The following is a 14,911-nucleotide window of genomic DNA, read 5'->3' as shown; positions in this document are numbered from 1 at the left end:
AGGAAGGATGGAAGGAAGGAAGGAAAATTAAATTAAGGAAGGAAGGAAGGAAGTTATATTAAGGAAGGAAGGAAGGAAGTTATATTAAGGAAGGAGGGAAGAATGGAAAATATATGAAGGGAGCAAGGAAGGATGGAAGGAAGGAAAATTAAATTAAGGAAGGAAGTTATATTAAGGAAGGATGGAAGGAAGGAAATTTAAACTAAGGCAGGGAGGAAGGAAAGAGGAAAGGAAGGAAATGGGAAGGAAGAGCATAGAAAGGGTGGAAAGGGAGTAAAAAAGGAAAAGGGACAGAAGGAAGTAAAGAAATTAGGAAGGAATCAGAGGAAGTGTTAAAAGGAAAGTGAAAAAGGAAGAGTGGAGTAGTGTTATTTTAATATGTTTTATATACTAGGATAGTTATTTGATAGATTATTCCTTCCTTAAAGAGGATTCAAAATAGGAAAAAAAGGAAGTAAATAAAGAGAAAGGAAGAGTTTGTGGTCAAATGTGTTCTGTCTGGACTCAGGGGTCAGTTCCTGGAGTACGGCAGTGATGGAGTGGCCATGACGCAGCCTCGCGAGTGGAAGAAGTATGATTTCCATTATGACAACGTCCTGTGGGCCTTTCTTACCCTGTTCACTGTCTCTACAGGAGAGGGCTGGCCAACGTGAGTCTTCCTCCACACACACACACATGGTGATCACACTGAAACACTTAATGTTTCTTTTCTTACTCTAATCTTTTTCTGCTTTTACTCTATTCTGATTAAGTTTCTCTTCTTGCTCAACTCTCTCTGGTCTAATCTGTGTTCCTTACCAGTCTCTGCTGCTTTTAATTCCATAGAAAAACACATACTTGTTTAAGAGAAAGAAACTCAAAGCACTGCATCAAGAAAATCCAGAAAGTTTTTCATATTTACTTAAATCCCTCTGTAACATTTATGAGCTGTCTCTGGTACTCTGAGTTTTTCATGGACGGGGACATGTAATCTTAACCACTGCATCTATCCACGATGGACAAAATCCCTACCTTTTTTTTAATTCAAGAAGTTGTTTCACTTAGATATACGTCACAAAAGGGAAGAAAAGATGACCAAAGTTTCCATTTCATGCCAACTTTATTTTACTTTAAAACAAAATTATAATCATTCCAAATCTTTTAATTTTTGTATATATATTCCCTCATTTTAACCTTGATGCATGTGATTATCTTGCTGTCATTCTGCCTGTGGTTCTCTAGAGTGCTGAAACATTCTGTAGATGCCACATATGAAGACCAGGGTCCCAGTCCGGGTTACCGCATGGAAACCTCTATCTTCTATGTGGTCTACTTCATCGTCTTCCCCTTCTTCTTTGTCAACATCTTTGTGGCTTTGATCATCATCACGTTCCAGGAGCAGGGAGATAAAGCCATGTCAGAGTGCAGCTTGGAAAAGAACGAGGTAGGATGGGGCAGTTGGAGGCCTGCATAGTCAGTTAAAATCAACTGTGAACGGATGAGTAGATGGGATGACTGTAAACTGTAGGCACCAATAAGTGTTGCTTAAAATAAAGTTTCATTGTGTATGCAAATACAAGGGCGAAGTCTTGTTCTATACATGCATGGACAGTTGTGAGATGCCTGGAAGAAAAGCGTTCTTAAAGGGTTAGTTCACCCAAAAATGAAAATTATATCATTAATCACTCACCCTCATGTCGTTCTACACCCGTAAGACCTTCGTTCATCTTCGGAACACAAATTAAGATATTTTGATGAAATCCGATGGCTCAGTGAGAGAGTCTTTCTACAGGTGTAGAAAGACATGAGAGTGAGTAATAAATGACATTATTTTCATTTTTGGGTGAACTAACCCTTTAAGAGAATTCCTCTCACCTGTGTGAGGCCAACGCACCTGTCTGTCTACATCTATACTACCTTGACTAAGCTCCTTTGACAAACACATGCTCTCACACACAAAGCACAGAATTTTACCCCAGGAGTAACTACCAGACCAGTCAGGCAGAACTCTTTCAACTCTCTGCCTCTGTTCTAAAACCTAAAAGCTGCATTGTTGCCTGCTGCCTACTAAGGCACAATTATTGAACTTCACAAATCACTGATCTGAAGCACTCTATATAGGCATAGTTGGTACCCTGCTGGGAAAAAATACGCTGAGCAGGCATTTAGCTGGGCAGCCAGATGTTCTCCTAACCTGATTAAAGCAAAAATATGTTTTTAGCAGTACTGGATACACTATATATTAGGAGTTTATTGAGGCAAAAGTCAAAGTTAATAGTTAGTTAAAGGGTTCAAGTTGTTCCAAACCCTGTAAAAATTTCTTTTTTTCATAGTAGAAAAAGAAATACTATGGAAGTCAATGGTGCCCCAGAACTGTTCAGTTTCCCACATTATTCAAAATATCTTTGTGTTCAGCAGAACAAAAAAATGTATACAACTTTGGAACAACCTGAGGGTGAGTAAATGATGACAGAATTTTCATTTTTGGGTGAACTATCCCTTTAATAGTGAGAATTGGACACTAATCTGAAGTATGGCCTTTTTTTTTTTTCTTTCTTTTTTTTTTTTTGTGAAGTCCTAATTTTGTTATAATATAATATTGTTTTGATCTGTTTGCTATTTGCAGCTTTTTCATACTGTAATTTTTACTGAATTGTTCTAAAATCCAATTAGGGTCAGTTTGACCGGCAAACATAATAATTATTAATTATAATAATAGTATATGAAACCCACAACAATTTAAAAAAAGCAGTTGTCCCCATTTTTAATTAATAGATAATTAATAGATAATAGAGTTTTCAGTTGCATTTTGAAAATAGGAAATGTCCCCTACTTCCAAGATCTGGGGCCGTATTCACAAAACATCTTAAGGCTAAAAGTAGCTCCTAAATTGCAGATTTAGGAGAAACTCTTAAAAATAATGGGTGTGTCAGTCCTAATTTTAGGAGTCCTAAATTTTTGCTCTAAGAGTATTTCACAAAGCATTTTAGTGCTAAAAATAGCTCCTAAATCTGTGAAACGTTAGGAGTAGTCAAGATGACTCCTAAGTCACTAAGACCAAATCACAAACAGTCCTAATCCACCCAAAGACACTGTACACCATTGAGGGAATAGAGATAGAGCCTTAGATGCTCAACTGTTTCTTCATAAATGCAATACATTTTGATTTATAGATTTGAATATAGATTTTGAGATGGCAAAAATAAATCTTTAACAAATAAATAAATATTGTCTGATTACCTGTGGCAATGGTTTTCATGAGTTCACACTTACAAATGATTGAATAGTGTAAAAAAAAAATAAAAAAAAAAAAAAAATATATATATATATATATATATATATATATATAATTAGTTTTAATTAGTGACACTTAGCCTACATTTTAAAAACCTTTATTTGAATATGGCAACATTTTTATTAAAAATATTTATTTGAATAGGGCAACATTTGTATTTTAAAAAAGTTGGGACAGGTAGCAATAAGAGGCCGGAAAAGTTAAATGTACATATAAGGAACAGCTGGAGGACCAATTTGCAACTTATTAGGTCAATTGACAACATGATTGGGTATAAAAAGAGCCTCTCAGAGTGGCAGTGTCTCTCAGAAGTCAAGATGGGCAGAGGATCACCAATTCCCCCAATGCTGTGGCGAAAAATAGTGGAGCGATATCAGAAAGGAGTTTCTCGGAGAAAAATTGCAAAGAGTTTGAAGTTATCATAATTTAGAGTGCATAATATCATCCAAAGATTCAGAGAATCTGGAACAATCTTGTGCGTAAGGGTCAAAGCAGGAAAACCATACTGGATGCCGGTGATCTTTGGGCCCTTAGACGGCACTGCATCATATACAGGAATGCTACTGTAATGGAAATCACAACATGGGCTCAGGAATACTTCCAGAAAATATTGTCGGTGAACACAATCCACCGTGCCATTCGCCGTTGCCGGCTAAAACTCTATAGGTCAAAAAAGAAGCCATATCTAAACATGATCCAGAAGCGCAGGCGTTTTCTCTGGGCCAAGTCGCATTTAAAATGGACTGTGGCAAAGTGGAAAACTGTTCTGTGGTCAGACGAATCAAAATTTGAAGTTCTTTTTGGAAAACTGGGATGCCATGTAATCCGGACTAAAGAGGACAAGGACAACCCAAGTTGTTATCAGTGCTCAGTTCAGAGGCCTGCATCTCTGATGGTATGGGGTTGCATGAGTGTGTGTGGCATGGGCAGCTTACACATCTGGAAAGGCACCATCAATGCTGAAAGGTATATCCAAGTTCTAGAACAACATATGCTCCCATCCAGACGTCATCTCTTTCAGGGAAGACCTTGCATTTTCCAACATGACAATGCCAGACCACATACTGCATCAATTACAACATCATGGCTGCGTAGAAGAAGGATCCGGGTACTGAAATGGCCAGTCTGCAGTCCAGATCTTTCACCCATAGAAAACATTTGGCGCATCATAAAGAGGAAGATGCGACAAAGAAGACCTAAGACAGTTGAGCAACTAGAAGCCTGTATTAGACAAGACTGGGACAACATTCCTATTCCTAAACTTGAGCAACTTGTCTTGATTGTTGTAAAAAGAAGAGGGGATGCCTCACAGTGGTAAACATGGCCTTGTCCCAACTTTTTTGAGATGTGTTGATGCCATGAAATTTAAAATCAACTTATTTTTCCCTTAAAATGATACATTTTCTCAGTTTAAACATTTGATATGTCATCTATGTTGTATTCTGAATAAAATATTGAAATCTGAAACTTCCACATCATTGCATTCTGTTTTTATTCACAATTTGTACAGTGTCCCAACTTTTTTGGAATCGGGTTTGTATAAGTTTCTTGGTTGCCTTAAAATTTTGAGTTCATTGAAATTAAAAATTTGAGTTAATACAATGAAGGGGATTGGTTTAATCAACAGAAACTCAAGATATTAGGGTAGCTGTGCTACATTAATTATCTAAGTTGATTTAACAAAAGAAAAAAATGTGAAAAATCATGAAAATAGTTTTTTACAGTGAATATGGACTGGTGTATGGATTTTTTTACCACTGAGCTCATTGCAGTGAATTCTGGGAATGCGTCATTTGAATTTGGAAAAAAGGGTATCTTAAAAGGCAGCATGATTATGCAGCACTAGATTTTGTTTCTTCATTTTCCTCTTTTTTTCTGATTTCTTTATACAGTATTTGCCTCTGATCTGTATATTCTCTCAGAGGAAATATTAGTCTGTGTTTAAACATTCATCTGTGCTGTATTGTAACTCTGTTCTGATTTGAGCAGCTGGTTTGATGGTTGTCTTCAAGCACTCATTCGTTCACAGCCTTTCATTTGTTTGATGTAGAGAGCTCTGGGAATACCAATGCTGTTCTAATAATCAAACATGGAAAGATCAGGGTGATGAGTAGTTTTAAGCATGTAGACATTCATTTCAACATTTTGCTGAGGACTTCATGATGATATAAGTGTGCTTTGATTTCGTCAACAGCGAGCTTGTATTGACTTTGCCATCAACGCCAAACCTCTGACCCGCTACATGCCGCAGGACAAGCAGTCTTACCAGTACAAGATGTGGAAGTTTGTGGTGTCCACTCCATTTGAGTACTCCATCCTGAGCATGATTGCCGTCAACACAGTAGTCCTCATGATGAAGGTAAAACAGATTTTTTGTGGTGAAAAACTACATTAGGCATGATGCTGTGCAGAAAATTCTACCAGTCAGAGAGTCAAAGAGCAAACCGCGCCAAAAGAACTCTTTAGCTCCGCCCACTCCCATGAAGGACTGCGAATGATGTAATCGAGTCAACCTCGCTACGCTCTCAAAACACTTAAATATTTGTATATGTATGCATATTTTGTAATGAATTTAAAATGTATTTTTTTTATATATAATCAGTATTTGTAAAATGAGAAGTTTTATATTTCTCCATCTTTTTTAATTTGATTATGCTGTGTGCAGTGCTTCATGGGAGTGTAGTTCTTTTCCTCACTAAAGCCGTTAACTACTGTACACAGTGTTGTGCCTTTGTCTTTTTGTCTGATTTTTTAACACTTTTTTGCTTTGTAATGTTATGATTCACCTCGTAGCTGGTTGGCTTTGTTCATGGCTTATAGCGCTTTAACAAATACTTTTTTAAAATCCCTATGGGAGAACTGAATGGAAAAAATATTTCCGGGACCAGCGCCGCTGAAAGAGTGGGCAGGCACTGATATATTCTATAGTGCAAATTCTTACAGGAACCTCATTTTTTGTGATATCAACTTCAAATTTGGAACACAACTTTTTTAGACATATGGCTTTGATTTTCTAGCAATCCAAATTATTTAGTAAAATATATATTGTGTATAATATAAAATGTTTAGTGCAGTATATTTACTTTACTTTAAACATAAACTTCCTCTTTAAAACTAGACCAACTTTAGGTCTGTATTCCACAGCATTCATGAATTACAACCATTTTCAGAGTGCATTTTTACCTCTTTTCTCAAAAAGGGGGGTGACAGTTAACAGGTTAAAAAAAGGGAAATTTACCATTAGATGTTTATCTAGGATGCTTTTTTCTCCCTGTGGCCTGGCAGTAATACAGAAGACTGTCTAATTAAATTGAACAAAAAGAGGCTTTTTAGATTAAATCAGTGCATCCAAACATACAGGCATAATGCTTTTTTTCCCTTGGGAACGGTCTAGTGCAGCTCAGAGTTCATCAGTCAATTGTTCGTCTGGTAAGCTGCCAACAGGAAGTGCCCTTTATCTGTAAGTTAGAGTGTAAGGCATTGCCAAGGTTGATTGAGGTTCAGCAATGCTGATTATTGCATATGAAATTATGTTTGTGAATAGTCAGTTATGAATAAGTCATTTCTAATTTTGGAGTCATGAAAGCCTATTTTACAGGTCTTTTGAATATTTGAGTGCAGAGTGAGTCACTATCACTGTATGTTTTTTCTTCCTCTGCAGTTCCATGATGCTCCTAAACCGTATGAGGACATGTTGAAGTGGCTGAACATCATCTTCACGGCTCTCTTTACACTGGAGTGCATTCTCAAGGTCATCGCCTTTGGCCCTCTGGTGAGAGTGGAGAGACTCCACTAATCTTTTATCATTACAGTCACTTTTTACAATGAAGGGCCAAAAATCTAACTTGATTGAGGTTGTGGGCTGAAAGTAAAAGTTGCATTATATCAAACTATTAATGGATTAGTTAACTTTCAAATGAAAAGGTGTATATGACTTTCTTCTTTCTGATGAACACAATCAAAGATATTTTAATAAATATCCTGACACATCCAAGCTTCATAATGGCAGTGAACAGAGGTCACTAGTATGAGCTGAAGAAAGTGCTCCATCTAGATCCATCCATCATAAACGTGTACTCCACACGGCTCTGGGGGGTTAATAAAGGCCTTCTGAGTTACGAAGTTACGAAGCACTTTCTTTAGCTCATACTAGTGACCCCTGTTCACTGCCATTATAAAGCTTGGATGCGTCAGGATATTTATTAACTCTCTGGAGTCCGTTAAAGCGCCGGCGCGTTTTGCAGGATTTTTTTCACATTGCAGCAAAACAGACTTAAAATACTCCATAATTTCTTGTCATAGAGACATAAGTAATATATCAATTGAAACTACAGAATGTCTTCTTTTATTTGTGTACACTCAGAGTAAAAACACAATGTTGTGCTTTTTGTAAAATAAAGAAAACTAACATGATGCGTGATCTCTCGTCTCCCTCTGAACGAAATCCGATCTGATAGTTCTCAGAAAATGAACTGTAACTTATGAATACTAATGACAAAAAAAATGACACTTATGTCTAAAGAAACGTTGAAATGTCAGGTTTTAAATCATGTAAGTCAAATCGAAAACAAACATTCTGTGTTTATGTAATCTGTATGAAAAGAGAGCCATGTCAGAAGTCCGTGATTCAGCTCATTTTCCGCTAATGGGCTAATTTTCATTTGAAAGTGAACTAATCCTTTAACTAACTAATAACGACTTTTGTCTCAATAAACTCCTAATTACTGCTTATTAATAGTTAGTAAGGTAGTTGTTAAGTTTAGGTATTGGATAGGATTAAGGGTTTTAAGTTTTGTTTATACTCTCATTCTCAGTCAGATGGGGCACACAGTGGGCATGTTAAACAGTTGCGTTTAGATCGCTTTGAGTCTTGACTCATTGATGTAAATTAAGCTACTGTAGGTTCAGAGAAATGAAAACGGTTATGCTAATATGTTATCTAGAATTATTCAGTGCCCACAGTAACAATATTATGCATATTAATTGCTGCTATAAACAGTATTACAGAATAAACGGCACACATCTACTTCAACGGCAGGTTTTTTATATTTTTCCCCTCATGACATCCCTCATGAAATGCTCTATCTCAGAGATGCCCACACTGTGGCCCGTGGGCCAAAGTTGCCATGTCATGTCCTGCAGGCCCCAGTTTGGGCATCTATGAGTGTTTAAACTTAAAATAGGCAAATAGGGCAATTCTCGGCCAGAATAAACTGCAAGGCTTTGATCCAAAGTTGAGAGGAACTGAAAAAAAGTAAGAATAAAGCTGTGCTCTGTCGGTTGATTGACCAGCCTGCAAGGCCATCAGAACTGTGAAATCAGCGAGAGGCTAATGACGGCCCTGTGGGTGAGAAGAATGTGTAAGTATGAGTATGGCTGAGTGTACAGTATGAGCGATGCATCATAAATTTCTCTTCAGTGACGGCTGGTCTGACCTGCAGCAGAAGGTCTCATCTCAAGCTCCATTTCCATTTATGAGGCTCGTTTATTAAGAAGCTTTTGTGGTGCGTGACGCTTGCGTTTACCTCCACCTGTTCGGAGCCCAGGGTTGATGAATGGGTCTCGCTCATGTTGCTCTGTCCGGGATCCATGTCGAGCAGCAGTTGACTAATCTTTGCAGCGTTCAGGAGAGACATGGACCCAAGGCTAAGACACCTGACAGACCGTCCTGCCTTGAAAGAACACGACTCACTAATGTCTGCATTTCAGATTGCCTGTTTTTGTGTGCCACATTGTCCTCACTAGAATAGTAAAAGCTTTTTACAAAAGTGTTTTTACAAGTGAAATCAGTCCATACTTAAGCTAAATTGATAACTAAAATGCGCAAAGATGTCTCTAAGGATTAGGAATAAGTGTAGTTTTAAAGTGGGCTAAGAATAAATGATTCATTCACAAAATTTAACTCTAGCTGTTTTCACCTTTAACACAACATCATAACTGAAATCAAACCTTTAAAAAAGACTGGTTTTTGAACTCTTTTATTGCAGAAACTCCACATGGCACTTAAATAACACTCCTTATAGGTGATTTGTCTCATTCAACTGATTCCAACAGAGTTTGATATTAGCGTGTTGCATATTTTTCTCTATGTTTGCAGAACTACCTGAAGGAGGCATGGAACATTTTTGACTTTGTTACTGTGCTGGGGAGCATCACAGACATTCTGGTTACTGAGATCAAGGTGAGTCATCAAAGAAGCACATCAAAGCTTTTGAGAACCAAAATTCAAAGGCATTTAAAAAATAAAATCATTTTAAATTTCAACACATATGATAGATGTTATAAATTATGTATCTTTCTGCAGTAGAAGTTCTAGATGAGAAGCTCTTGAAGCGTAACTTTATGTCTCTGTGAGCTTTCAGCGTTTATTTTTTGTGTCGCGTTTGTGTTGCACTTTAAGTCTGCTTTCAGTTTGTCTCAAAATTGTGTTAAAATCATGTGGACAGAGTTCCATTGAAAACCTTGAACTATTAGGAAATTTGAAAATTGTCAAAAGTTGTGGATTTTTTATTCAAATCTTTCAAAAAATATTTTAATAAAAGGACATTTTTCATAGTGAAAATAAGTTTTTCTCATTCTGCTCAGTCCTATATATATATATATATATATATATATATATATATATATATATATATATATATATATATATATAAATTAGACGGTATGCACATGTAAATATAATATATTGTAAATCAAAAATGGGCACTTTCAAACCACATTTAGCTGATTTGCTAACATCTGGCCATGCAACGTTTGTAGTAGATGATTTCAAATGAATTTGCTTAAGACCTCGATTAACTCTTAATCATTCGACCTGTTATAAGACCAAATCATCTGCTGAAGATGACAATCCAGAGATCTCCCCCAATGACTGTTGACAGCCGCATCTCTGCATGTCGGAGACGGACTCCAGCCTCTCCTAACGATTTCACTGTGACTCTTGTTTTCATGCTTAATCTCTGTTGGCACCTGTCCCCTTCCTTTCCCCAATGGACTGCACAGACGGTAAGTGGCTTCATCGCTCCTGCACTGCTTGTCTTCGTCCAAACCTCTTCTCCTGTCAAACATCTTTATGCTAATTTTGAATGCTCACCTTTATACCTGCTGAGATCAGACTTGACTATTGTCAAATTTGTTCAATCCAGCATCAGGCTAAGATGTAAAGGGTGAGGGGGATTTGTAAGGTCTATTCACAGTAGCCATGTTTCCATCCACCTATTTTTATGCGCATTTTGGGATATCACATAAAAACACTGGAGTGAAAAATGTGCATACATTTTTTTTTCATCCAATAAGTAGGTGTGCATAAACTAAGATGAAAACACATTTACCGAATAAATCCCTTGATTTGCTGTAAAAAAAAATCTCATGTGACTTTGCCTTGACAGTGGATGTGACTGTATAACTGGAGTAACCAGCGGATCAGTTTCATTGCACAGCATTTCAAATATTGGTTTAGTTATTCTGAAATGCCTGAGCCCAAAGTCTGTCATCATAATAAATTGGCATAATGACCTCCCAGAACTGTCTCACATGATTGCGTTCACAAACACATCCGAACGCAAGATAACATGACAACGTTTAATGCGTTTTGTCTGCACGCTCTGGAAATGGTGCATTATTCGCAGATGTTTTATGTGATATTCCAATTTTGCGCATAAAATTATTAAATTCGGTAAGCTGGATGGAAACATGGCAAATGACGAATAGATTTTCCCTATTTTTACCCCTTTTCCAGTATTGAAAGAGTAGGGATGGGTGGTATATACATGGGCAATATATACTGTGAAGTTCTGTATTTAAATTTCTTTGTTTTTAACTGTTTATGAATATTTTTTCATTGGTTTGTGTCCAATAAAAAGAACAAAATAATAAACTCAAAAATTAAAATATACTAAAAAAAATAATAAATAAAAATATCTATAATTTGTGAAGTATTGTTGATTTTATAACACTGAGATATAAGATTTTGGTCATATCACCCATCCCTAATAGATAAAAGCATGTTCATGCAAGACTATCAACAACATTGTCCTGCATGAGACTAACTAGCTTTAATACCTTATCAATAACAGATCTAATAGAGGCCATTGCTGACACTCTGACTGACTGAGGATGCGTTTTTCGTCTCGGGTTGAGATACAGCGCCAGTGATGCGCCTCTGATCTTTCTTTCTTTCTTGTATCCAGGATAAGAAGATTAATCTGAGTTTCCTGAGACTCTTCCGGGCCGCTCGTCTCATTAAACTCCTCCGGCAGGGCTACACCATTCGCATCCTGCTCTGGACCTTCGTTCAGTCATTTAAGGTCAGACCTTAACCTTTGACAATGTGCAACTTTTCCATTGTTTGTATGACCGTTGAGCTCACGTCTTGCATCTCGCGCATGACGTGGCATTCTAAAAACGACGCTTAAGTTAAAATCAGTTCAACTTTTGAAAAACGCATCTCGAGACCTTTGCTTTTTTCCCCATTCCACTGCCCGCGTGGAACACGTTCTGTGTGAATGGCCCCTTAGACAACATTAAAGGGTTAGTTCACCCAAAAATGAAAATAATGTCATTTATTCCTCACCCTCATGTGAACCTTCGTTCATTTTCGGAACACAAATTAAGATATTTTTGATGAAATCCTCAGGCTCAGTGAGGCCTTTATTGCCAGCAATGTCACTGAACCTCTCAAGAACCAGAAAGCTACTAAAGACATATTTAAAGCAGTTCATGTGACTACAGTGGTTCTACCTTAATATTATAAAGTGACGAGAATACTTTTTGTGTGGCAAAAAATAAACAAAATAACGACTTTTCAATGATATCTAATGATGGGCGATTTCAAAACACTGCTTCGAAGCTTTACAAATCTTTTGTTTCAAATCAGTGGGTCAGATCGTGTAAATGAAGCCCCGTTTACTGAAATCATGTGACTTTGGCGCTCCAAACCACTGATTCGAGCCATTGGATTTCATAAAAAATATCTTAATTTGTGTTCCAAAGATGAACGAAGGTCTTACGGATGGAGAACAACATGAGGGTGAGTAATTAATGACGTTATTTTCATTTTTGGGTAAACTAACCCTTTAATTGTCAACAATAATTTCCATGAAAATATATCATATAAATAATACATACAGTGCTGGGTAGGAAATTATTATATGTAATCTGGATCAGATTCCAAAAATTCTATTATTAATAATATAAACGATTTTATTACTTTTTAAAATACTCATAATCAGACTACAGTTACATTTACATTTACAGTTTTTGTGTTTTATTCTGAAAAAATGAAACATTTTCTTAAATAATTAAAGGATTAGTTAACGTTCAAATGAAAATTAGCCCAAGCTTTACTCACCCTCAAGCCAACCTAGTTGTATATGTCTCTCTTCTTCCTGATGAAAACAATCAGAGAAATAATAATAAGTATCCTGACATACCCATGCTTTATAATGGCAGTGAATGGGGGTCAAGTATGAGCTGAAGAAAGTGCTCCATCTAGATCGATCCATCATAAATATGTGCTCCACATGGCTCCGGGGGGTTAATAAAGGCCTTCTGAAGCAAAATGATTTGTTTGTGTAAAAAAAAAATCAAGTTATGAAGAAAGTGTAAACTGTAAACATGTCAGTTACACTTTTTCCGTAAGTTAAATAGGGAAAGCATAGGACGTAGCGTAAGCTTTGTGAACTGCAAGAGTTTTACACTTTCTTCGTACATTGAATACGGAAGGCGGTCACATATTTATGATGGATCGATGTGGATGGAAGCACGTTCTTCAGCTCATACTAGTGACCCCCATTCACTGCCATTATAAAGCTCGGATGCATCAGGATACTTATTAATATTTCTCTGATTGTTTTCATCAGAAAGAAGAGAGACATATACACCTAGGTTGGCTTGAGGGTGAGTAAAGCTTGGGCTAATTTTCATTTGAAAGTGAACTAATCCTTTAAATGCAATTTTTTTTAAAATTTTAATTAATTACTAATTTAATTATTATTAATAAATAATTATTACATAATTAATTATTACCTTTTCATCAACTTATTTCCTGCAGTTCCTTCACCAAAACTCAGACGTAATGTAATGTTTAATGCGCTTAATAATGTTGATGACAACGGTACAAGGTTATTCTATTCAAATCTATGTGATAACATTTAGTCAGATTATATTACCTAAAATGTGTAAGGTAATAGATTGTTACTAACTGCAGTTTTCATTTGTGTTCAGTAATGGACTATAATTTGTAAGTAATGTATCCAGCACTGTATATGTTTACATATAATGTTCTGCAAAGAATATGCCTGTTTTTAAACCCTTGTCTTTAAACATATAAAAAACATATATAATAAATGATTATATATCATTTATTATATATAACATACTATAATAAATGATTATCTTTGCCTGTCTAGATCAGGTGCATCAGAAGGTTAATCAGTCCAATGTTTCTATAACGTTTATGTTTGTCTCTAAACAACTGTATTTTGTCCTCAGGCTTTGCCGTATGTGTGTCTCCTCATTGCAATGCTCTTCTTCATTTACGCCATCATCGGGATGCAGGTGAGATCCAGAGGACTTTAAAAGCCTCTGTTGCTCTCTCATAAACATTACCCTTCATACAACCTTTCCATCTGAGCCTGTTACACCATGGATTCATCACCAGAGCTGCTGCGTGCATTTTGCTTCACATTTAACAGCTTCAACATGATAAACAGAGTATTGACCTTTTCGGTAATCTTTTTAAAAAGCAAAGCGATATATGTTTAACCATAAGCGTTTTGCATGGGCAGGTGGTGTTTTTCCATATGAAAGCTACTTTATGAAAAAGAGGCCATTGTTCCAGTCTAACGGACTGATCTCATCTTTAAGTTTGATTGCTCATTTAAGGACACACAGGCAATCTCCCAGATTGTGTTGGAAATGATGGCGTCTGCCATCTAGTAGATTGGGACTGCATTGTAAATCAATCCTAATTGTATCCTGTAAGACTGGGAAAATAACATCATCAGTAAGCCATGTAATCAGCTGTACGCTTGGAACTCCTGCCGCCAACTGTTTGTTCACTTCATCATTCAGCATAAAACGTGGTTTTGAACCTGTTTTTGCAACCTTTCTGATATTTTTATGGGAGGATTTGGATTATAAGCTTATTAGATTCGTGGTTCAATTTCAAGCTTTATTTACACCATGTGACATTCTGTTGATTACCACAGACAATTTCACACCCTTCATTCTGTAAAACTGTGTTTACCTCGTAATTAAAATATGTGGGGCAAGAGCTTGTGTTTTAAATCATAAATGTGAAGCTTATATTTTTGTTAAATTAAACTAAATCTTTTTGTTAGTGCACTTACACTACTGTTCAAAAGTCAGGCTTTTTTTTTTTTTTTATAAATTCAACAAGGATGCTTTAAATTGATTAAAAGTGACAGTAACAATATTTAAATTTCTAATAAATATTTTTTTTTTCTTTTCATCAATGAATTTTGGGGGGGAAATATCACAGTTTCCAGAAAAAAATATTAAGCTGTACAACAGTAGTGGCTGCTGAAAATTCAGTTTTGCCATCACAGGAATACAGTACATTTTAAAATGTATTAAAAATAAACCAGTTATTTTAAATTGTAATATTATTTCACA

General features: G+C 36.2%; 1 protein-coding gene across 10 annotated transcripts in view; it reads left to right on the top strand.

Moving 5' to 3' along the window:
* The window catches only part of cacna1bb (calcium channel, voltage-dependent, N type, alpha 1B subunit, b), a 178,258-nt gene that overhangs the window by 139,556 nt on the left and 23,791 nt on the right, over nt 1–14,911 (top strand). For 8 of the 10 annotated variants that reach the window (XM_048166478.1, XM_048166473.1, XM_048166480.1 and 5 more), the window contains 8 exons: nt 509–649; nt 1,222–1,423; nt 5,469–5,633; nt 6,936–7,046; nt 9,372–9,455; nt 9,933–9,935; nt 11,464–11,580; nt 13,766–13,831. In XM_048166478.1, the coding sequence (XP_048022435.1) occupies nt 509–649; nt 1,222–1,423; nt 5,469–5,633; nt 6,936–7,046; nt 9,372–9,455; nt 9,933–9,935; nt 11,464–11,580; nt 13,766–13,831 (889 nt within the window). The remainder of the gene's footprint in view (nt 1–508; nt 650–1,221; nt 1,424–5,468; nt 5,634–6,935; nt 7,047–9,371; nt 9,456–9,932; nt 9,936–11,463; nt 11,581–13,765; nt 13,832–14,911) is intronic. The other 2 variants (XM_048166481.1, XM_048166472.1) reach the window with 1 other exon arrangement.

The sequence above is a fragment of the Megalobrama amblycephala genome, linkage group LG18 (genome assembly GCF_018812025.1).
Source record: "Megalobrama amblycephala isolate DHTTF-2021 linkage group LG18, ASM1881202v1, whole genome shotgun sequence".
Lineage (NCBI taxonomy): Eukaryota > Metazoa > Chordata > Actinopteri > Cypriniformes > Xenocyprididae > Megalobrama > Megalobrama amblycephala.
Note: the sequence above shows the minus strand (reverse complement) of the source record. Positions and strands in the feature narration are given on the sequence as shown.